Raw genomic sequence first — 24,527 nt, 5'->3', positions numbered from 1 at the left:
TGCTAACTTTTTACATGTTTTCTAAAAGAAGCATTATAGAAATTACAGTCAATGTCATTATAGAAAATACAGAAAGTATACAATAATAAACCTAGTAATTAACTAAACCACACTTTCATCAGGAGTTAATAAACTAGAAAACCACTTGGATTATGTTTCTTAATGACTAAGGTTTATCTGGTTTTTTTCTTTTTTTTTTTAAAGATTGGCACCTGAGCTAACATCTGTTGCCAATCTTTTTTTTTTTTTTCGCTTTTTCTCCCCAAATCCCCGCAGTACATAGTTGTATATTTTAGTTGTGGGTCCTTCTGGTTGTGCCATGTGGGACGCCGCCTCAGCATGGCCTGACGAACGGCACCATGTCTGCGCCCAGGATCCGAACTGGCAAAACCCTGAGCCACCAACGCGGAGCACGTGAACTTAACCACTCGGCCACAGGGCCAGCCCCTGGTTTTTTTCTTATTGTCTAAGTCTCAAAGACTTTTTCTCAAAAAGAGGAAAAGAAAAGATGGTTTAACCTACATCTGGTTAATTGCCCTTATGGTAACAGGAATTAAAAATCACCTGAAACTAAGAACAGAATAATTATTGGAGGGGAAAAACACTACCTATTTACCCTGAGTGCTTGAACAGCAGGGGCTTGCTCTAGCCAAGCCAGGGACAGAATTATGTTACTCAAAACCTTTCCAAAAAGCTGGATGTCTTATGCTACATAGTTCCCTCAAAATATTTGGTAAATGTGTTGTACCAAGGAACTTCTAGAACTCAAACAATTCTTCAGTTAGTCACAGACTGCTCATCCCTCTTAGCTGTACCCGGTTTGGATACTGCTCCCACTTCCAGTAAAGTACTTGAAAGTGAAGGAACCGGGGAGACAGAGGCCTGGAAGAATAGAAAAATAAAGTCAAACTTTAGGGTCCAAAAAAACATTACTTGATTACTCAAGAGCACCAGGTACTTTCACATATTACCACATTTAATCCTCACAACAATTCTATATGAGAGGTATTATTATATACCCATTTTTTACAGATTAGAAAATAAAGGTTTAGAAATCTTGCCATTTGTGACAACGTGGACGGACCTTGCAGGCATTATGCTAAGTGAAATACGTCAGACAGAGAAAGACAAATACCACGTGATCTCACTTATATGTGGAATTGAAAACAAACAAGCTCATAGATACAGAGAACAGACTGGTGGTTGCCAGGGGCAGGGGTGGTGGGTGGGCAAAATGCGTGAAGGGGTCAAAAGAAACAAAATTCCAGTTATAAAATAAATAAGTCCTGGGGATGTAATGTACAGCATGGTGACTGTAGTTAATAACACTGTACTGTATATTTGCAAGTTGCTAGGAGAGTAGATCTTAAAAGTTCTTGGCACAAGAAAAAAATATTGTAACTACATGTAGTGATGGATGTTAACTAGACTTGTGGTGATCATTTCACAACACATAGAAATCTTGAATCATTATATTGCACACCAAAAAGTGACGTAATGTTCTATGTCAATTATACTTCAATAAAAAAATAAAACCATAGAAGGAACAATGGCTTAGAGAGACAGAAAGGTGTGCGTAGGGTCACACAGGCCATAATTGGTGCAAATGGGACTCCATCTCCGATTGTCCAACCCCAGCTCTTCTCCCTGCAATGTTGCCTCTCTGGCACCTAATATCTACACAGGGAGGTCTAAGCTACTGACCACTTCCTAAAGCATCAGCTCAGCTAATCCTTGCAAGCAGGTCATGAAGGCAGGCATCACTGGGCCCCGTGCAGAGGAGAAAACCAGCTCAGACCCATGAAGCGATGTGTCTAAGGTCACACAGCTAGTGAATGACAGAGTCAAAACTGGAATTCAGACTTTGGGCTTTTTCTAAGCCATGATACTGTAGCCATGATGTAAATATAAACTCAGCTTTGAATTTAAAACTAGAAGGCCGAGACAGCACAGTTTTTGCTCTATATGGAGCCAAATACACTATGTTTATCCAATAAACCACTCACTTCCTAAAAGGATTTAAAACAGCTTACAAAAAGGAACTATTTGTAATTGGACTTTAAAAGTCAGACATATTAGATGATTAATAAATATCAAAAAATTAATGACATTATTGTTTAATTTGATTTACTTTAACTTTTAAATTATTTCTTCCAGTTAAATGATTTTAAAACTGACTAGTTACACTCATTTCTTTGTATTATAAACACAGTCGCTTAAAACCTCAAGCCTACTATTTTCCCAGTATAATATGTGTAGTAAATTTCTAAGTTTTTTTTTAAATATACATTATGTTATATACACAGTGCCTTTGCCCTCACCTTGTCAATGGCCACAGTCATCAAGAAACAAGTTTCACAGTTTGGAAAAGACAAAATTGGCAACAAGACAGATATTTAGAAACCTGATACTGTCAGCTCTATTTAGACCTTCATAAGGATATTGTTCAAAGCCCTGCCTCGAACTGGGTAGAACTTTCTATAAATGATTCACTTCTAAATTAGCCGCCCTGGGTCAGCAGCAGAGTCTTAAATAAAAGGTGAATCATCCTTTGTACTCTTCCTTCTTCGGTACAACTACTTTTTTCCAGCGTTTTTAGTAAGTAAAATAATATGACAAAAATAATTTTATCCAAAAAAAGGAAAGAAAATCAAATTTATATTTGTTAGTCTACCGAATGACTTCCCAGAGCAACCAAAAGAACATTGTCTTTTGCTAAAATGAAAGCTAATCAAAGCAACTATGTATCAAAGAAAATCAAAATCTCAAAGAAATCCTTGAAACACAAAAGGCTAAAAGGATAGGGACAGGTTTTAGTCTTGCCTTTGTGAACGTTACACAGACACTAAACCAACGAGGAAAAGAAATCAAATGTGTGTAGCTATATATATCATCCTGTTCCACAATATTCCTCCAGTCAGAGGAGAGACCTGAGCTTTATCCTAGTCTCATAACACTGCGAGTTACATGCCAATTTTAAAGATCATAAATCACTGTCATTCCCCTTGTCAAGTACTGTCTCAAATTTTCCAGCTTTCTAAACCACTTATCTTCTTAAATCTGTCCTCTCGTTTGACATTTAAGATGGAAGACAGCCTAAGAGGGCAAAGAGAGTCTATAACAAAGGGGACAATTTACATCTGAGACCAGTGAAGAAGTGTGGCTTGTGAAACATAATTAATATTATAAACTAGGATTATTAGTAGAGATGTATGGTTAAACTTTGCAGTTCGCCAAATGAATATACAAATACAGTTTATAAAAGATGGCTATTAGATCACAAAAGGGTCCTTAATCAAAATTTTAAGATTTGTGTTTCCACAGCATTATTAGCCCAGGACACAGACTTATGACGAAATGTGTACAAAGGACGTGATATTTAAAAACCACCCAAATGAATCATGGAAAATTGGAAAGCAAGCATGGTGAGCCCGTCAGGTGTCAAGATGGGGGAGGCTGGTCTATTCCTTACTACTCCCTAGAACAGAAATTCTGACAGAGATGAGCACTTTATGAAAAAAAGGGGCCATGCGAGAAACATCTTGAGAGAGAGAGAAAGACTGAAATTGATTTTTATTCTAAACTAGGACACCTGAAAGACATTAGGAAAATGTACTACCGAGTGACTGGGTTAGAGGTGACAAAGGAAAATGTACTACAGGGTTCCCTAGATGAGGGTGACAAAGGGTTGGGGGGAGGGGGTGGAGACAAACTCATTGATCGCCTTAGACACTTAAATTATTCATTAGAAAGTTTGAGAAGCATACAAAAATTCACCTATGGGAAGAGCTGGTGTGACACAAGTGAGGTTAGCCCTGAATCTGGGGAGCGTGTGTGAAGATTCTCCTAGGCTTGGGCTTGCGCCATTTTGAATCATTTCCCACCCCAGGGATAGAGAGCCCCAAGAACAGAGGCTGGGAAGAGGTGGAGAGCAGCTGCCAAGAAGAGAATTCTGTCACAGAACGGAGACACTTAGACACAGCCCTGGCTGAAAGACTCTTGCCTCTGCTCGAGCTGTTTATTACCAGCTCCTGCTCCCCACTCTCACAAGCAGCTTCTTCCCTCCCCCTGCTTGCCAACATTACTGCCATTCCTGCCTGTCCTGCTCCTGGGACTGGGGCAGGCGAGCAGTCAGAAGAGGGGAGGAGGACCCAGCAGGGTCAGGAGGCTTCCCGAAGAAGCTGGCGGCTATCACGGGGTTCCACCCTCAACTCCCAGGAATGTGTCACCAAGCCAGGGCCAGGACGAGGAGTACCAGAGTCTCCTGGCTCCAGGCTTCGTGCTGACACTGCGCCCTCACTACCTGCTTCTATTTTTATGCCCACACTCTTCTCTCCCATCCTCTCCCCAAATGCCTCTAATTCAAAACCTTCCTTACTGCCCAGCAAACTGGCTTGTATACTGTTGGTGCTTAATTAGCAAATGTTTGATAAACTTTCTCACATCATATTCTTCTTTTTCCTCTTCTCGTAGGCAATTTGGTTATAACTGGGATGACCTCAGGTCCCAGCTTACCCCTGTTGTCCCAAAGTAATTATTAATACCATCCCTTTCATTCTCTCAAGTGTCTGGGTTTAGAATATAAATTATATGGCCACCTATTTATAATGCATCTTCTGTTAAGTTGACCAAATAAGTATGTTCCCATTTCAGGATGGTAAGACTAAGATAGTACAGGACAAAAGGAAAAACATGTGATTTGGATTTTGAGGAAAGGCAGTGATAGAGTTCTTCCTTTACCCCTTAGCATCTAAGCAATCTTCCCCAGAAGCTTCTTGGGAACAAATATCAGTGTCCATGACTTGAGCATAATTAAGATTCTAGGAGACTCAATGAGTGTGAGGAGAAGTGAGAATGACTCTAAATGTTCAGTGGTGGAAGGGAGAAGAATAGAATTATACGCTGAGACACATTTTGTCACAGATATTCTCTATGCCTAGAAATATGACACAAAGAAACATCAGCATTACTAAAGAGTTATTTTTGGCTCAGGAGAAACAAGCATTGACAAAGACAATGCAAAACAATTCTGAATAAACTGGTATATTTACTACTCTGAGATCTTCGACTTTGTGGACTGAAATAGTTTATTAGGTTTATACTAAACTTTATTGAGGAAGTTCTCATCAGAAGAGTCCAGATTAGTCACTACAATGTAGATTTCTACGCTGAGATAACTTAGTTTGAGGGTCATGTATACAGATATACTTTTAAATTTGTTTTCCCTATTTTCTCAGATTAGGCAAAGTGTAGGAGAATGAAAATTTTACAGGTCTAGAATAGACAAATCACGAGGAAAATTTGCAAAAAAAAAAAAAAAAGTATCAAAAAATGGCCAGAGAAAGCATCTTTTTTGAGGGAAAGAGAACTAACATTTATTAAACAATTGCTCTAGATACCCAATAAGCTATTTCATTCCATTCTCAAACAATCCTATAAGGTAGATATTATTTGTACATTTTCCCAGTGAGAAAACTGAGGCCAAAAGATGGCATCTCCAGGCATCAAACCCAAGGCATGCCACCCTACACTGAAATTCCCCTCCCCATCAGACTGACCCCAGAGCTTTCCTATCAGCCGCCTGACTCTCCATCTTTCCTAGGACCCCATAAGCCTGCAAAATAGCCAAGCAACATGTGGAGCTTTGAGAGTCTACAAAAGCCTGAAACCCCAAATTTAACAAACCCACCACCTGTTCCACTCTGTATAATTACAATCCTAAAAGACTGACCCTAAAAGTATAAAACCCACAGGAGGTCTTCCCACTGGTTTTCCCTTCTTGTTGCTTTCCCATTTTGTCCCCCTTGTCTCCTAATTTCACAGTGTAGAGCAAGTACTTAATGTCAAGCAACCCGGCATAACCGCAGTGTTGCAGGGGGAGGGTGGTGATGTTGGCCTCTAAGGAAAAAGACTGAAATTTTGTAGAGCTTTTTTGGTTGTTACAATGATTGTCACACCACTGGCACTCAGGAGAGACAGGGATGAGGTAGGAATACTATATGAACTCTAAGGTTCAGAGAGGCCCAGCTCAGTGAAGAGCTGGGTGACATTCTGCATGATTTTCAGATGTCTTACTAGTTACTCATGGTGGGAAGAGAAAATATATAATTACTTAAGCTCAGACCCTGTGTTACAGATAAAGTATGTTTTGTTATGAATTTTCCTGGACTGCAATTACCGTGTAAATCAAGGGAAGACTGATTTCTTTGTGCAGAACCTTACCAAGAATTGTTCATCATTTCAGAAAAGTTGCTGACAGTAATTTCCAGGGGTTCTGGTAAGAAGAATTATTTCAGGTAAGATAGCATGGGTTAAATGGTGATAGCAGGTAGTCAACAATAATTCCTTCCTCCTTAACACTCATGATGTGCTTCCCTTCCCCCACTCACCTTTCCATAAAAGCCAGAAAATTAAGATAGGAAGGGGGCAGTATAAAGAATACAGAAGGAGAAAGGGAGTAAGAGGAGTGATGACCAGCACCTAATACCTAACGAAACCCAGAACACACTGCTGGTATCAAATGTAAGAAGGTTCAGGAGGTTAAATTAAGGTTCTGGCCCTGGATCACGAAGGACATAGTGTTAATGCCAATCACACAACCACTACTACATTAATGCAACATACAGATATGTAAATTGTTCCAAGAATGGATACAGAATTATCATATCTTCCACCTTGTTACTGTGTATCCCTCTAAGGTCACTTATAATTAACGCTGTAACTTAAGAACCTGTGACTTTCACAGACTGAGATGTAGATCCTGGATTTTAGCCATTAAAAAAAAAAAAAGCTGAGACCATTTCTCTACATGTGCTTTATCTCCAGGGAGACTTTTTTTATATAATAGCATAGATACTTTCTAAATACTCTAGTTCTTGAGCCTCTTAGCCACTACTTACTAAGGGTCAGATATGTTTCTGAAAAGCTAATATACTATCACTGACGAGGTCTAAAGTACCTTCTTGCCTTTCACTTATCCACAGAAGCCACAGGACCTCCCTGGTATTAGTCATGTCTAAGCTTCAACTTCCTACTCCATATTTGAATCTCCAAGAACTCAGCACAGCAAATAGCAGGGCTAGAGTTTCTCAGATGAGTGAGGACGGCCAGTTTTTTTAGAACCCAATCCAGTGACAGCCATCCATCCCTAATTGGCTTCCTCTTTCCTTTGTCTATCCCAAATATTTAGCCCAAAGGTATTTGTTAATTAGTTCCTTGTGTCTGAATAGTTTCAAGGAACACCTTTGGTTACCTCAGGTGATGGGGATTTTATCATAAGGAGACACACAGAAACACAAGAAGCTTTTCAGAAGACATGCAGACTTCTTAGGAATTATTGACAAGTGGCTCATCATCATTAAAGACACAATATCAGCTCTCCTGGCATGAAGGATGCTCTGTGGCCCCCTGGGACACTGCAAGGACCCTAGCGACTCTGCCATTCCCACACCTCAGGGGCTCTTTCTTAGGTCCACTCTTTCCTTCTGCCACTACCAAGTGTATAGCATAGGCATACAGTGAGCTCCTAGTTGCATTAAAAGGAAAGTGGAGGCAGGGGCGTCTATACTTACACAGACGCGCACACACTTTCACACGCACACACACACTTATAAATTCATAGCGTATTTTTCTGGAAGGATGGCCAAAAATGTGGCCACAGCAGATGCTTCTGGGGAAGAGGACTAGGGGACTGTGGTTCTGGGTGACCCACTTTCTTTGAATTTTTATTATGTGCATATGTCATCTTTTCAATTAAAATAAAAACTGGTTTTAAATAACATCAGTTACTGTGCACCTCCACTGTGAACTTCCGCTTCACAGAGAGTAATTTCTGCTAGTAGATTCAGGGAATGAACAAAACACAAAAGCACAGAGACCACTTTCCTTTGTTGGTTTTTGGTGACACATTATGGACACCCTCATTACCTAAGAGCCAACAGGTGGATGGGAAGGGGCAGACCTGAGAGGCAGGGTACAATTAAGAACGCTGGAGGAGGTCAAGAGACGGGACAGGCTGGATTAGGAATAGATTTTACAAATTGATTATAGCTATCCTGCTTATATCCAGAAAGTTTTGAGGCAACTACAAAAGAACTTGTGTGACATCACCATCCCAAATTGCCAAGCAATACATTTGAAGTCAGAAAAGCAGAAAATATGCCCTAGCTTCTAAAATTTTATTTCAAGTTTATATCACTGGGCCTTACTGAATCATACAAATGGAATTCTATTTTCTAAAATGTTTATTGAGCTCAAAACACTTCATGTTTTATTTATCTCTGTTGGACAGGGAGGACTACTGGTGCTTCAGTCTGAAGCTCTCTGTCCTGCACCTGACTAACAAGAAGCGACCTGTAAATGACCATTCAAACACACCAGGCTCTCTACAGTTTCAAGGATTTCCATAGTCCAGCCACTTGCAAAGCAGACAGAGCTTTTGCTATGTTTTGTTTAGCATTTTAGTAATGTCAAAAACAGCCTCTGATTTGAAGTCTTTTTATTTCCTCAGTTTCGTTGCCACACTTTCCCGTATAGTTAGAGTTTCACAATTGTGGAATCAAAATTACATGTTGCGTATATACACTGAGAAGTAAATGTACACATGGCTCAAGACTTTCGGGGCTCTGCCATAATTTTTCCAGCCAGGCTCCATCTCACCCTTCTTTGATCTCTGCCTACCATATCCCCACCAGCATATCTGGTACCTCCGGCAGCATCCTCCATATTCCATATACATATCAGCATTATGCATAGTTTTAGTTTTACTCTTACCACCACCACTCCTATATATTGTAAGCTCCAGGCACTTGGTGCTAACCTTTTGTACGTACTGTTTCAATACTTTGTACACAAAGATGACACTCAAATATTATTGAGTGCACAAGCCCTGCAGGAATCTTCGAGCTGAAAAGTACCTTGGCTCTCCTCATCTAATCAGTGGTTCCTGAACACCTCTCTACTGATGGATGACAGGCTGACAGCCTGCGGATCAGGGAAACTTTCAAAAATTACAACATTCTCAGGCCCAAGCCCAAATCTGTAGAGGTGGAGCCCAGAAATCTATGTTTTTTTCAAAAGGTCACCAGGTGATTCTGAGATACAACCACTCACTTGGGAACCACTGATCTAGACGACCCACCCCATATCACATATGAAGAAACTGAAGGCCAACGAGATGGAAGACTCACCCAAAGCTGGACAGTGAAGAGAAGAGAACAGCAAAAAGACCAGTAGAAGACAAGGGTAAAATGGAAACTATCTGGCAGAGTTCATCAGAATGAAATAAAATATAAGCATTAAGTAAATAGAATATTATCATCATAGACAGGGAATTTTTTTTTTTTTTTGAGGAAGATTAGCCCTGAGCTAACTGCTGCCAATCCTCCTCTTTTTGCTGAGGAAGACTGGCCCTGAGCTAACATCCATGCCCATCTTCCTCTACTTTATATGTGGGACGTCCACTACAGCATAGCTTTTGCCAAGCGGTGCCATGTCCACACCCGGGATCCGAACTCGCAAACCCAGGGCCGCCAAGAAGCAGAACGCACGCACTTCAGCGGTGTGCCACCGGGCCGGCCCCTTACAGGGAATCATTTTATCACAGAATGCAACAATTGAGGAATAGCTTTTTTTTTTGAAATTATAAAATTACTTATTGAGATTAATTGAGGAATAATAGATGATGCAAAAGTGAATTTTCTAGATAACTGAACACTTAAAATTATTCCAAACTGTTGAAGGAAAGCTTTCTACAATGTATTACACCTTAGAAAAAAACAGTAAAATACACATATCACACCATAAGCTAAAGAGCTGACACCCTAGTAAGTAATAATGATAATTATGAGCGCCACTGGGAACTTTTGGTGGGCAATACGCCCTTTCGGGATGTCCCCCAACTGCCTTGCCGGTGCAGTTTGTGTTTCCCTTCTCCCTCACGGATCTCCCTACCTTCCCCGCACACTCTGACCCTCTTCTCTGACCATCATTCTCTTCAGCTCAAGCTGCCATTTCTGTGCCCTGTTTCTTTCACGTGGCTGACTTTCTTTTTCTTCTCTCCAGCACATGGCCTTCATTTCTCCTGCCACTGCTGGAGTTTTCAGCATTGGGGCCACCAGAGCTTGGCTTTCATTTTCTTCTATAGGTCAGCCAAGTTGGCTTATGATATCTCCTAGTCTTTTACTCTCTCCATCTCTTTTCATGCTGCTCCCTTGGGATCGGGTGGTTGAGGCTGGCTGGACAGCTGGTTACAAACGAATACATGGAAGTATTGGAGGGAGTGGAAACCAAAGCCCTCAAGGTATGAGCAAGGGAAGACGACCTCCCAGAGGGTTGAGCTCTTATTCTCTCGGCCTTTTAATATACATGTTTATTTCTGTAACTCGCTTTTCCCATTTGGATGAATGATGAACTGAAAGGCCCAGAGTAAAAAGCTACTAGGAGTGAGTTCTGTTCAAAATTAGAGGTTTACGTTGGAGTCTCAGTGAGTCTGCTTGAGTTCTCAGAATAATGCTGAAACATCTTTAAAAGAGATAGCAGAAGAACATGGTGTGTAGCTGCTGCTCTTTTGATGCTGAAATTGGTTTAGATATAACAAAACTGTCCTTAAGACAAAAAAAGCAAAACAACTCACTCACATATCTCAAATCCCAGTTGAGCTAAAGTTACAAATCACATCCATCTGCAGAAGATGGTTGCGAGATGACTCAGATAATGAAGGGTCATAAGCCTGGGCTGTAGTAAACATAAGATGTAAACATGGCCTTCTGGTTTTCACTCTGTCGGAAGCTCTAATTCATTTCTAATTACTGCCTCCTGGAAAAACACTGTGCTGTCTTGCCTTTTAAATGTCTTCCTCATTTACCAGTTTATTAAAGGATATGATAAAGGATACAGATGAACATCTAGATGGAAAAGATGCATGCGACAAGGTATGAGGGAAGGGACACACAGCTTCCTGGCCCTCTCGCAGTGCGCCACCCTGCCAGCACCTCCATGTGTTCACCAACCAGGAAGCTCTCCAAAAAGAGGCAAGGAATAGCTTTTTTAATAATATATAAGCATTTTTTTTAAGTATGTCCCTTGGAATGTTGGTCCAAGGAGTGTTATGCACAGGAAAAAAAGGACGAGTTCCATAGTCAAATAAACGTGGGAAATGAGAAACACCAAGCTTTTGAAATTTTTACTGGACTTCTTAGAGCCTTTAATATGTACTACGAATTTACAAGATACATTTTTCAAAGTTATTTGACAACTGAAGGCATTTCTCTATAATATTTCAAGAGACTAGTATTCCTTGGAACACATTTTGGGAAACTCTTCTAGCTGAACTAGAAACTAGTTAAGTTTCTTCTCTTTGAACTGAACGCAACTGGAGGAAGGAGCTATGTATTTGTCACCTTTATGTTTCCAACATCAAGCACAATTCTGGACTCATAGTAAGTACTCAGATGAGTGGATTCCTTCAGCAAAAATTAGTTAAAAGTAATCAGGCCTGGCTTGTTTACTTGGTAGGTAAACAGGTTAAAAGGTTGGAATTCAGGGCCAGCCCCGTGGCTGAGTGGTTAAGTTTGTGTGCTCCTCTTCGGGGGCCCAGGGTTTTGCCGGTTCAGATCCTGGGGGCAGACATGGCACCGCTCATCAGGCCACGTTGAGGTAGCATCCCACATGCCACAAATAGAGGGACCCACAACTAAAAATATATGCAACTATGTACTGGGAGATTTGGGGAGAAAAAGCAGAAAAAAAAAAAAGATTGGAAGATTGGCAACAGTTGTTGGCTCAGGTGCCAATCTTTAAAAAAAAAAAAAAAAGGTTGGAATTCAATATAGGCCCTTTTGACTCCAGAATTATAACAACTAACATTTGATGAATACCAACGCTATGCCAAGCAGTGACCTATGTGCTTACATACATTATTTCATTTACCCCTCACAATAATCTTCTATGGTGGCTACTATCATTAATGCCATTTTACAGATGAGGAACAGAAACAGAGCAGCCAGGAACTTGCACAAGGTCTCACAGACAGTAAGTGGCACTCTCAGCCACTGAGCTCTGCTGTAATTCAGTACTTCCAGACAGTGGGGAGGTTTAAGAGCATATAGCACAGAGGAGGTGAGAGCGACCATATAAATGACGGAGGGTTGTCCAGCAAAAGGTATACACACGCTTATGTTCTCCTCCTGCCTGGCAAAGCTTCTAGGTTCCTTTTTCTTAAAATACAAGAAAAATGGATGTAAAAAGGAGCCCTACATTATAAGAGCTGATAGAATAAGCCAACAAATGCCCAACGCACTCAGTCTGGCCGATATCAGTCATGACTCCAGAAGCATCCGCCTCATGGGCAGGAAGCCTAGAACACAAGCTCCCCACGGGCAGGGACCGTGTCTGGTTTTGCTAACTGATGGAGCCCGAGATTTAGAGCAGTGACTGGCACAAAGTCAATAATCAAGAAATTTTCTAATGAGGGATAGGATTGAACAGGCCTATCAGGAATCCCTTCTATTTAAAAATCAGAATGACTCTCTCCTGTTGCAAATTCCTAATATGTACAAATGATAAAAGTGCACATTTCTGTACGATAAACACCCCTTACTAGAGGGCATCCACTTTTATCCCAGTACTTGGTTCTTTATACACATGGCAGGAAGAAATATCTTTCCAGCGATCTCCTTTGAAGAATTAAAATTCTGCCAGCATCCTGATGTAGGAAGGAATCCACCTGCCTCTGTCAAGGGTACGGAGGCAGGGTTTATTCGGGATGAAGGGCTCCCAAAGAGTTCTAGCCTTAGGTTCAAAAGGTTGTGGAAAGGCACAGCTGCTTCATTGTACAGGCAACAGGAACAGGACAGAGAAGAGATTTTTCAAAATGGGCTAGATCTATTCCAGCAGGAATATTGACACCATTATAAAAGGTAAGACTTACCCCATTTTCCCTGTGGATTTTATTCATTCATTCCATCAGTAAAAACTTTAACTCGATTTTTTATATTGTCTCATCAGGTAGAAAAAATAGATTAAACCTCATCTGATTAAGCCTTAAGGTATAACTGTCAACTTATAAGATAATACAATGACAGAGGACACTAAACTACACTACAGGAATGCAGTCAGCAAAATACAAACTGAAAAACTATACAGGATAAATGATCCGGCGTCTTCAACAATACATTAGAAAGGGAAAAAACAGGATGGAAGGGAACCTACAGATTTAAAAGTAGTCTAAATTATTCTGTTTACGAAAACACACTTAGGTTATAAAACTATTTTTAAAAAGTACTAATTGCCATAAAGTCAGGACAGTGGTTACTCTTGGGGGGCAGGTAGGATGGGAGTATATGGAAGGTTCTGGCAAGGACCGTCTTCTGACATGGATGTGGCTACATGAATGTTTAACTTATCCATTAAGTTGTATCTTTGTTTTATGTGTTTTCCTCTACTTGTGCTATATTTAATAATTTTTTTTTTTTTTGCTGAGGAAGATTTGCCCTGAGCTAACATCTGTTGCCAATCTTCCTCTTTTTTTGCTTGAGGAAGATTAGCCCTGAGTTAACATCTGTGCCAATCTTCCTCTATTTTATATGTGGGTCACCACCACAGCATGGCTGACAAGCGGTGTAGGACCATGCCAGGACCCAAACCTGTGAAGCTGGGTCACCAAAGCAGAGTGCACCAAACCTAACCACTATGCCATGGGGCTGGCCTTAAAACTTTTCTTTTTTTTTTAACAGGGAATGAAAAGAAGAAATGTTGGCAAGTGTTGATAATTGTTGAAGCTGGCACATGGCAGTTAAATGACACTATTCTTTTTGCTTTTGCATGTATTTAAATATTCCATAATAAAAAGTTTAAAATGAAAAAAATTCACTGTATGTTAACTGCCAGTTCCTGCCCAGAGCAGCTCTCAATCTTATGGAAGAGACAGACAGTAAGTCAATAACTACCATCCAGTCTGGAAGAGTTATGGAAGCTCAGAGGAGAGGCATGGAACCCTGAAGTGGGGGGAAGACTTTGGGTAGAGACTCCTGAGCACAACTACAAGTTCTTAAATTAATTAAGCAAGGAGGCCTTTAGGCTGAGGTGGTTCTAATGCCTCAGCAGCCTACAAACCAAACCAAAACCTAAGCCTGAAATGCCTCAAGGTTAAGAAATCAAAACCTAAGGACAACCACTCACAAACAGCAACTAGGCTTTCCCAAATAAGGCAACTGCTTAACTACCGCCAACGAAATAATCTCCTTGCTTTGCTTTGTGCCCTCTCTGTAAAACCCTTGCCCACAGCTCCTGTCTGTGGAGCACTCCCAACCACTTCTGGCTTGGGTCTGTCCAATCTGAATTGGTTTTTGCTCAAATAAACTCCTGAAATTTTTAATATCCCTGTTTATCTTTTAACAGAGTTAACAGGGAAAGAGTTCCAGGTAAAGGGAAGAACAACGTATAAAAATCACAGAGAACTAAAAATAGTTTCATATTCTGGACAGGTCATGGGAGATACCTGCCATTCCCCTAATTTAAGAAATCTTCAGAGGGGCTGGCCCGGTGGTGTAGTGGTTAAATTTGCATGCTCCACTTCGGCAGCCAGGGGTTCACAGGTTCAGATCCTGGGCGCAGACCTACACACTGTTCGTCAAGCCAAGCAGTAGTGGAGTCCCACATACAAAACAGAGGAAGATTGGCACAGATGTTAGCTCAGAGCTAATCTTCCTCACCAAAAGAAAGTCTTCAGAATACCTGCCATGCCCAGGACCCTCTCCACTGGGACTCCTTATCCACTGTTCACCTGCCTTTGTACCACACTCCCCCCAGGCTGGACCAGAGATGAGCCCCACAGGTCCAACGGTGCTGTCCCACTCTAACTGTACCCTGACTCACCAACACAGGGACTCTCTCTTAGGGAGTTTACTTTTTTTTTTTTTTTTAAGGAAGATTAGCCCTGAGCTAACATCTGCTGCCAATCCGCCTCTTTTTTTTGCTGAGGAAGACTGGCCCTGAGCTAACATCCGTGCCCATCCTCCTCCACTTTATATGGGGGACACCTACCACAGCATGGCTTGCCAAGCAGTGCCATGTCCGCACCTGGGATCTGAGCCGGCGAACCCTGGGCTGCCGAAGCAGAACGTGCACACTTAACCACTGTGCCACCGGGCTGGCCCCTGGGAGTTTAAATTTGAGACAGAGTCAGGCATAGAAAAGTAGAGAGGCAAAGAAACAGAAAGACACAGAGAGATGAGATAAGATGGATCTTAAAGGAGAAAAGTTGAAAGGACGAGAGGAGAGAATCAGTCAAGAACAGAAGAAGAAGTAGAGAGAGAGGCTGAGACGGCCGGTGAAGGACACCTAGATTTGCTCCTGGTTCGCCAAAGTCCAGAACTACTGCTTTCACGTGGACAGCATGAACGATGCTCCAGTTGTCCACGGAACCTGACTGCACAGCTGCAGAGGCCGTCCTGAGCTTCCTTACCTCCCTGTATATCCTAATGACATAAACAAATACACATCTACAAATTGCTCGAGGTAGCCAGAGTGCCTCCATCTCTCACAACCTGCCAGAGCTTTCCACATCCGCCCGGAATGCTGGAGTGGAGGGAGCAGGTGGGGGAAGGAGGAGGGCCAGCCATCAGGCTGTGAGGAAGCAGGGAGCGGTGGGCCCCTGCCCAGGAGTCCGAACTTTATTCCGGGATTGTTCACCCACCTCCTGCAGGAGACTTCGCGCATAAAAAGCAACAGTCATCCATTTCTTATCTTCCAAATAGCAATGAGGTCTATAAGGCAGGTGCTAACCTAGATTATCCTCCCACTTCTCAACATGAGTCATGGTTGGGTTTTTTTTTTTTTGGGGTGGGGGTTTTCGCTTGAGTTTTTCATATGAAAACAAGGCTCGTGCTCATGAGGGATAGTAAGCATACATAATGATTTCGATATATTTAGAACTTCTCAGATGGTACTGTGCAATTCCAGAAAATACCATTATATTCTACTTAAACCAAACATGTATAAAGAAAACACAATAAATCAATGATTGATTGTGTTTCTACTTTAGAAAATACAAGTCAGGGATCATTTTTCTGCTGAAAAACATCTGAGTTATGCTCATTACCTACAGAATAAAATCCGTACAGCTTCAAGGACATTTGTAGTCTCACTGTCTACATCTTCAGCTTCATCTCCTACTGTATCCATCATCTACTTTTATTTATCAAACTTTTATGGTTCAGCTAAACCATCCAGCTATTCTGGGGAAAAAAATTTGAAAAAAGTCCCAGCCCTCAGGAAGAGATAGAGTAACTAAATTCAATGTTCAGTGTGCTAAAGCTATGTTAAAATCATGCAATAGTGGGGATTACACCTAATCTAGGCTGGCAGGTTCACAAGGAAGGCTTCTTGGAGGAGGTGACAGTTGAGACTGGAGAGGTGAGTAGAAGCTTTCAGAACAAAGAATGGAGAACAGCATGGGCAAAGGCATAGAGGAAGGAAACAGCTAAACACTCTGGGATGTAAAAAGGGGATTGTCAGGAGATGAGATTGGAACAGTAGGCACAGGACTCAAGAGGCAGGCAGGAATAGGAGACACTGTGAGGCTGGGGGGGGTGGGTTATTTCTAAGTGTTATGGTCTCAATGTTTGTGTCCCCTCCCCTCAGATTCAAATGTTGAAATCCTAATCCCTAAAGGGGATATTATTAGAAGGTAGGGCTTTGGGGAATTGCTTAAATCTTGAGGGTAGAGCCCTCGTGAACGGGATTCGTGCCTTACAGAGAGGCTCCAGAGAGACCACCAGCCCCCTCCACTATGTGAGGACACAGCAAGAAGGTGCAAGCTAAGAACCAGGAAGTGGGCCCTCACCGGAAGGTGACCATGCTGGCACCTTGATCTTGGATTTCCCAGCCACCAGAACTGTGAGCAATAAATTCTTGTTGTTTATAAGCTACCCAGTTGGAAAAGGAATAAGGAATAAGACAGTAAGTAACGGGGAGCCCTGAAGGTTTTTGAGATAGGTATGAACAGAGAATCAAAATACTAAAATAGAGGATGCGTGGGATCAGGGATACCATATTCAGGGTGCCTCTTTAGAATCTGCACTGTAATAATCCAGCAGGACAACTGTCAATGCCCTCCACTCAAGCAGCACTAGGAACTCTCACCTCAAGTTTATTGTTCTTTGGATCAAAGGAAACAGCACCCATGGGGAACCGTGGGAGGGCTGAGTAAGAGGGTGTTAGAAAGGATCTGGGCTGGTGTTACGTGATTTGGGGGCAGGTCCAAGGAAGCTTGGGTTTGCTCTGCATTGGGTGCCACCAGGAAGTGGGGGCAATTCTGTGACTGAGTATCTTAGCAACCCACCTATAGGTGGGAGGGAAGATCAAAGCTAAAGCTGTGATTGGGAAAGGAGCAGCAGTCATTTCCATCAGTCAGGCAGGGGGACGCCCGCTCATCTTTGTGGTTTGGACAATGTTCACGTTTTTGTCTCTGCTCAGGCATGATTACAGAGTAGTCTTATTGTTGTCTTGATCCATCACGGTCACAGAGTGGTCTTATCTGATGTTGATGTTCTCTGAAACCACTGATGTCCAACAGGAGAACGCCAAGACCCAGCTATGAGGGTCAGGCCAGCTTCCAGAGGTCAGGGGCTGCTTTTCTCTCTCACGTACTCTTTCTATTCGATTTCACTGAGCTTGTTTCATAGTCCTCAGAGCTCAACGGCTCCCAGCTCCTTTGTTTTTTGTGTGTTTTTGTTTGTTTTTCCTGGGGGGGGGGTGCTGCATGCAAGTCAGTGAACCCCATTTTGCTCTATTCTTCCTGGACTTTCCATTTTTGAAGCAGAAAAAAAAACAGTTCCCCTTGCCAGTTATCTGCATAGCCAGGAAATGATAAAGCCTACAGGACGGTTCATGTTCTCCAGAAGTGCCGCATAAATACAGAATATTGACGTTCACAAGAGCTCAGTGCTGGTGCCAGCAAATAGAGAAGAGGAAGCAGTTTCTGGGAAGCTTCACCAGCATCTCCTCATATGCTCTAACTCATCTAGGAAGCGATTTTTTGCAAACAGAGCCTCCAACTTCATAACTTCTTATGAATTTATAGAGATGCAAGCATTTGATAGAAACAACTCTTACGAAATTCCCAGTCTCCGTGCTTCACCCTCCCCCATCAAGACGTGAGTGATGCTCCTCACTCCTACCCCCGCCAAAGGCTAGTCTCTCTCCTTACATAACAATATAGAAAAATTAACACCTACCTGAGATCTCAGTATTGTCACCAGTACTAAAGCTTTATGCCAAAGCTACAGGATTTTACGTACTGTAGTTGTGAGAATTGTTTTATTCAACAAATATTTTTTGAGCTCTAATTACATTTCAAGTATAGTTCTAGGCCTTTGGGGCTACATCCATAAAGAAAATAGACAAATCCTTGCCTTTGTGACGCTAATATTCTAGTACATGGGGAGGAAAAAGACAATAAACACAATAAATAAGTTAAATATCCATAGGGGGTTAGCATGGTAGGGAGGAAAATTAAGTGAGGAAGGGAAGAGGGGTAATTCTAAATGGGCTGATCAGTGCCAGCCTCACCGAGAAGGTAACATTTGAGCAGACTTCAAGGAGGAAGAGCATTCTGCAGGAAGAGGTTCTGGAAGAGACAATGACCTAAGCTCCAGAGTTCCAGGAATGGCCAGGAGGCCAGACTGGCTAGAGCAGGAGGAACAATGAAGTTAGAGAGGTAATGGGCCAGTAGCCCACCACAGGATTTGGCTTTTGCTCTAAGTGAGATGAGGAGCTATCGGAGAGTTCTGAGCAGAGAGATGAGATACAGAATGCATCTCACTGGAGACGGCAACCTCTGAGTTTTGCTGTAAAGGAGAAATGGGGTAACAGCATAAGCAATGGGGGCAGGTGACAAGGGAAGGTTTGTTTTGTTAAGAGAAATAATAGAATGATTGTATGTTGAATATAGAGTTGAAATTAAAATCACAATTCTCGCCTTTTCTGCTTCCCCAGTACACTGCTTTATTTGACTGCTTTATATATTGAGAGAGAAGTGGCTATATTTGCTTGGTCCATTCATTCAGTCAACTAGTTAGTATTATATCTTACATAAGCTAACATAACCAAGTGAAAGGAAATAATTTCTGAAATCTATAAAGAAACAGTTTTCAGATTCTGGACATGTAAAGTATCTAACCCACAACATTGATTTATTTCTTAAAAAGCTCTTTCAAATTCATTCTCTTTTCCTACAATCTTTCCACACAGAGAATTAAGAAAACATGTCATGTTATAAACTCCTCGCCAAACATTACAGTGGTCAAATATTCAAAATGCCCCTTCGACAAATTTTATGCCTACAGCTCAAGAGTTTAATGATCAACTCATTTATAATCTGAATATTTTAAAAGATGGATTTCCATTTATTGTAAAAGTGTCCCTGCATTTATGAGTTAACTGTTCTTTTAGTCAGGATTAATTTACTTTTTCTTCTCTTTACAGAATTGCTCATTTCGTTTAGAAAACACCATCAGCTGTAAGGGATTTTTGCATAATTGGCCATCTGTTTCAAGGTAATGATCACAGACTGCACGCTGCAAGAGAGTCATAGGTTTCCTTAGCTTCCTCCTCTAGGGATCATGAAATAGGTGAAATCCACAACTGTTAGTTTCACAACAGCATCTTTTTGAGGCAGTAAGTTCTGTTGTGGTTGAGTCTGAGGCTTTAATAGAAAAGACCATTTGTTTAAAAAGGAAGTTTGTCTGGGTTTGTGTTCAGAATTTCAATGCAGTTACCAAGAATCTCCGAGTTGCTGCGTACGGGACGTGGAACCAGGAAACCTGGATTCAAATCCTGGCTCTGCCTCATACCAGCCCAGCAACTCTGGGCAGGCTGCTTGACCTCTGGGAGCCTCACTTAGCTCAGCTGTAAAATGAGAGGGATTCTTGCCCCAGGGCTCTGGGGAGGACGGAAGGACCAGACTGTAGGCTTACAGGCCTAGCACAGCCATGTGCACATTATGGACTCCCAGTAAATGTGCCTGCACCTGCCGTACCTGACGTCAGGTGAGGCTCAGTCCTTCCCTTTCTGCCTCAGTCAAGAGACTACAGCTCCTCATACAGTGCCGTTTATGTCCTTATAGCCACCTCTCTGGAGAAATGGCAGGACTTCTGAGTTAACCATATTCAACCTATTAAGGGGAGAAATGTTTTGTCCCCATTGACATCCTAAAAGTTTACACCACTATTGCTCTTGCTGGGGGAATGGGATGGGAAACGGGATCTCACTGGAGTGCATTTTATTTTAATAAATTACTTCTGTTTCAAAATTAACTACTGCGATACTTACAACATACTGTACTATGATGACCGATACCTTATCCTTAACTCTTTTCAATGCTTAAATACTTTATACTTAACTCTTTTTAATCCACATGGAAAACTTGCATTAACGTTAGTTGTATGCATAACATACTAATATATATATTTTGGGTTATAAAAATTTATGAACTTTGATATAGCACATCTAAACACCTTATGTTTATATTATCTTGGAATTTTATCTTGCAAGTCAGTGTGTTAGAAACTGAAAATGTTGAACACGGCTGCCAAGCTACTGCTGAGAAACCCTGGAAAAACTTGGGAAGCAACATAGCAATATAGCTTCGTGGAATCTGGAGTCAGAAAAAAACCCTGGGTTTAAATCCAGGCTCTGCCACTTACTATGTGTAATTCTGAAAAATTCCTGAACCTCAAAGCCTCAGTTTCCTCTCTGTGAAGCAGGGATACTAACAATAACACTTCTCAGGGATTAAGTGGATTAAAGAAAGTCATGCATCTGGAGCTCAGAATAACGTCATATATTATGAGGAGGAAGACTGTTAATGCAAAGGAACTAAATCTGGAGTCCCCAGTTACAGGAGAGACATTTAAAGTTGTCAGTTAAGTATGATAACGAGCTCACTAAGTTTAGAAACCAGAAGATCCAAGTTTAAATACCAGTCCAGCTTTCTTCTTGCCAGCTATGTGCCCTTGGCCAAGGCCCAATGATTTTGTACCTCAGCCCCCTCATTTAACTGTTAGGGATTAATAACATTAGTTACAATTTGCTACGCAGACCATATACCATTCAATCTGACAGGTTTATATACAAACTCCAGTCTGTACAACAACCCTTCAAGGTAGATGTTCGTGTCTCCATTTCATACACAGCTAAAACTGAGGGATGTTAAACTTGCTCAAGCCCACACAGTTAGTAAGTGGCAGAAGCTGGATACACACCCAGGTTTGTCGGTCTCCAAATCCTGTCCTTAGCTACCCATCGAACTACCTGCCACCTACCTCTCCTAGAGAAAAATCAAAGGACATTACTCCCATGAAGGTGCGTTTTTTTTTCAAGGATTGGCACCTGAGCTAACATGTTGCCAATCTTTTTTTTCTTCTTCTCCCCAACCCACCCCCCCTACACAGTTGTACACTCTAGTTGTGGCGTGTGGGACGCTGCCTCATCATGGCCTAACGAGCGGTGCCATGCCGGCGCCCAGGATCCCAATGGGCGAAACCTAGGCAGCCTAAGCAGAGGGCCACGGGCTGGCCCCCCGCGCCGTGAAAGTGCTCTTTGAATTAAAACATCCTAGACAAACGTGAGATTTATCGTTACTATTCTATATCAATATAAATAATTCACAAATAGGTTCGTAATTTGCCCCTCACTGCCTGGCAACCCTGAAAGAACAAAAGGTTACGCTTCAAGCTCTCTTTCATCTCCTCTTGGAATTATGCCTTGACCTCCATTTCCCTTCCACAGACCTGATAAGCAACCTTAAAGAGCAGAAATCCATGCTGCTCGGAGTCACTCAAAGGCAGCTCCTTGCACTCCCGGGACTCCAGAGCAACAAGATGTTGTGATTTTCCTAGAAGTATGGACAAAATATTTTATTGGGCTAACTTCTCGCACCTATATTTGCAGTTCGCTTGGGTAAGCATAAATAAAGTCATCACGTAAACATCCGCATAGACGAGTGCTTTCGAAATCGAGCCTCTACGGAACTCCACTTCCAGGAACATACGCAATCTAATTAGAGCAAATTTCAGTCCCTTTTCAACGATATGGTGTAAAATTTAGTGCTGATTTCCCCTCCGAAAATTTTAACTAGTCCTACGTAGTTAAGTATAACTAAGTTATCCACTCGTGCAATAATAAGCTTCTGGGCAACACCAAAGTGTTGATGCTGGACGTGACATATGAGGAGCAAAGTGGGCCTCGGTTTGGTGCTACCTGGAAGGCAGTTCCTTTCCCGGCCCCCCTCCTCTTTTGATCTGGGAGATGCTCAGCGCGGCCGTCTCACCCACGCAGAGGAAGCAGGAGACTAAATTCCAGACAAAGTGGAGGGTGTTCATTTGCCCAGACAGATCTGGACTCTGGGAAGGCGCTCCCGCCCTAACGGCTGGATCCAGGACTACTCAAGCACACTTGTTCGCGCGAGGAAGCAAGGTCATCCCGCGTTTCCGAGAAGCCCATCTCCGAGCACAGGGAATGCGACTTCCTCCGGTCCCGGGACCCACCTTTCCCTTCCCTGCAGGGCCTTCTCGCCTTCCCTGGGGCGCTGCGGGCGGGCTCCACCCTGCACACGACGTCGGGCTCAGAGAAGCGCTGCTCACCAGCGGGAGCAATTTCAGCCGGCGCGGCGCGTGGGAGGGAGCGAGGGGCTGAGCCCGGCCCCCGGCCCTTACCTCGGACGGCGAGATCTCGAACACGCCCGCGATCTTGGCGTAGAGCTCCTGGATGCTGGCGAAATCCTCCACTCGGCCCGTGGCGCTGCCGTGCGCCAGCTGCGCGTGGAAGACAAACCTGCGCGTGGGACCCGGGGGGTCCGGGAAGCCTCCGCGCGCGCCCGCCGGCTCGCCCTCCACCAGCCGGGCGCTCTCCCTGGACTTGGCTTTCTTGTTTCGCCGCAGCCCCAGAGGCATCTTGCCTGGCCGATGGCGGGGCTCACCTGCGCTGCCGACGGCCGCTTCCTTGGCCCGGCGCCGCGGACTTTGCGCCCCGGCCCCCGGGCTCGGCGCAGGTAAAGGGCGCCGCTGGGCCAATGGCAGAGGCGCTTCCGCCTGGCCACGCCGGGTCAGGGCTCCCTCCTCCCCCCGGAGGAGCAGTGCTTGGACCTGGAGCGGCCGCCTGTCCTCCCCCCGGATGGCTCGAGGGAGGAAAACTGGGCACAGCCCCTCATCTCATCTCCCGGCGTCTCCTTCGTCCTTTTAAAAATGGCTCGATTTCCGTAAAAGCCTTGGGATGCTAAAGCTACGGAAAACAGACACTCTGGCCGTTCTGGTGCTTTTCAGGAAGGCGCAGTAGGCTCTCAGACACTATTGGGCCACACGCCTTGGTGCCCGCACGTCTGGGCCGTCGAGGGTAGGGATTTAAGCGGCAGTCAGCCTTCATCTGCCTTCTCTGTGCTTTACATCAATCTCAAGGTGCCACCTTAAATTCATAGTTAAACACCGTCAGCACCCCTCAGTAATCCTTTTTGCTTTCTCCTGGGCAGCTTTCTCTCCCACTCAGTATTGTCCTCGAGTCATTTGCCCGACCTCCGCCTTTCTCGGTCTCTGCAGAGAATCCTTTTATTCTACGGAGAAAATTGAGGCCATTAGGTGTGACGTGCGAATTCCCTCTATTCCCCACCCCCTGCCTATAACCCCACCCACCTCCCGATCCCAAACTCCGAAGAAATCTTTCTTTTGATTGCTCTGATCTCTTCGCTCCTCAAGGATCTCTATTTTTTAAGCTACCAGTTGACCCTTGGCCTCCCTCTCCCACCTGGTGCCACTCACTGATCTCTTACATTGTTTTCCTCCAGCCCTGCAGTCGCCTGTGCCTACATTTTCACAACAAAGCCAAAGTCTTGAATTATTAGCTGCACTGCCTCACTTCCACCTTTGCTCTTAGACTGCTGTGGTCGGCCTTTGCCCCTGCACTCCACTGAAATTGCTCCGCGATCCTCAGCACTTCATAATCACCGGATATGATTAACTTTTCAGTCTTTATCTTACTTCACCTTTAAGAGTATCTGCGTTGACCATTTCATTGTTAAATCACGCCTCTTTTTTTACTTCCTTACCTCTCTCCCTTTTTGCTAACTGCTGCTCTCCGGGAACTGTGTTCTCCAAGGCTATTGTCCCTTGACCATCTTCTCGACTTACTCTTGCATGCTCTCCCTGAAGGACCACATCTATTCTCTTGGGTCCAATAGATGTTGTTGACCTCCAAATTTATATCTGCAGCTCAGTCTACCAGAAAGTGAACGTACTGCAGGAAATTCAAACTAAGCTTGTACAAAACTGAACTCATCATTTCTCCTGAAAGCACCTTTTTTCCCCCTTTTTTTTAACTCCTGATGTCAGTGAATAGGATCATGTACTCAGTGGCCCAGACCAGACATCTCTGAGCTTTTCCCTTTTCCCTCACCTTTGACATCAACTCAGTACTGAAAATCCATGTTTCTCGAATTAAGGTTGGTACTGGGGGAGGGGAAGGGAGTCTGTTAGTTC

At 43.1% G+C, this 24,527-nt stretch overlaps 1 protein-coding gene across 1 annotated transcript in view; it reads right to left on the bottom strand.

Moving 5' to 3' along the window:
* The window catches only part of GIPC2 (GIPC PDZ domain containing family member 2), a 76,112-nt gene extending 52,152 nt beyond the window's left edge, over window positions 1–23,960 (bottom strand). Inside the window, exons 1-2 of the mRNA XM_070486663.1 lie at window positions 23,822–23,960; window positions 22,716–23,605 (exon numbers count right to left, since the gene is read on the bottom strand). Coding sequence (XP_070342764.1) covers window positions 22,716–22,952 — 237 coding nt within the window. The 5' untranslated portion in view covers window positions 22,953–23,605; window positions 23,822–23,960. The remainder of the gene's footprint in view (window positions 1–22,715; window positions 23,606–23,821) is intronic.
* Window positions 23,961–24,527: the final 567 nt, after the last annotated feature.

Source organism: Equus asinus, chromosome 16 (genome assembly GCF_041296235.1).
Source record: "Equus asinus isolate D_3611 breed Donkey chromosome 16, EquAss-T2T_v2, whole genome shotgun sequence".
Taxonomy (NCBI): Eukaryota; Metazoa; Chordata; class Mammalia; order Perissodactyla; family Equidae; genus Equus; species Equus asinus.
Note: the sequence above shows the minus strand (reverse complement) of the source record. Positions and strands in the feature narration are given on the sequence as shown.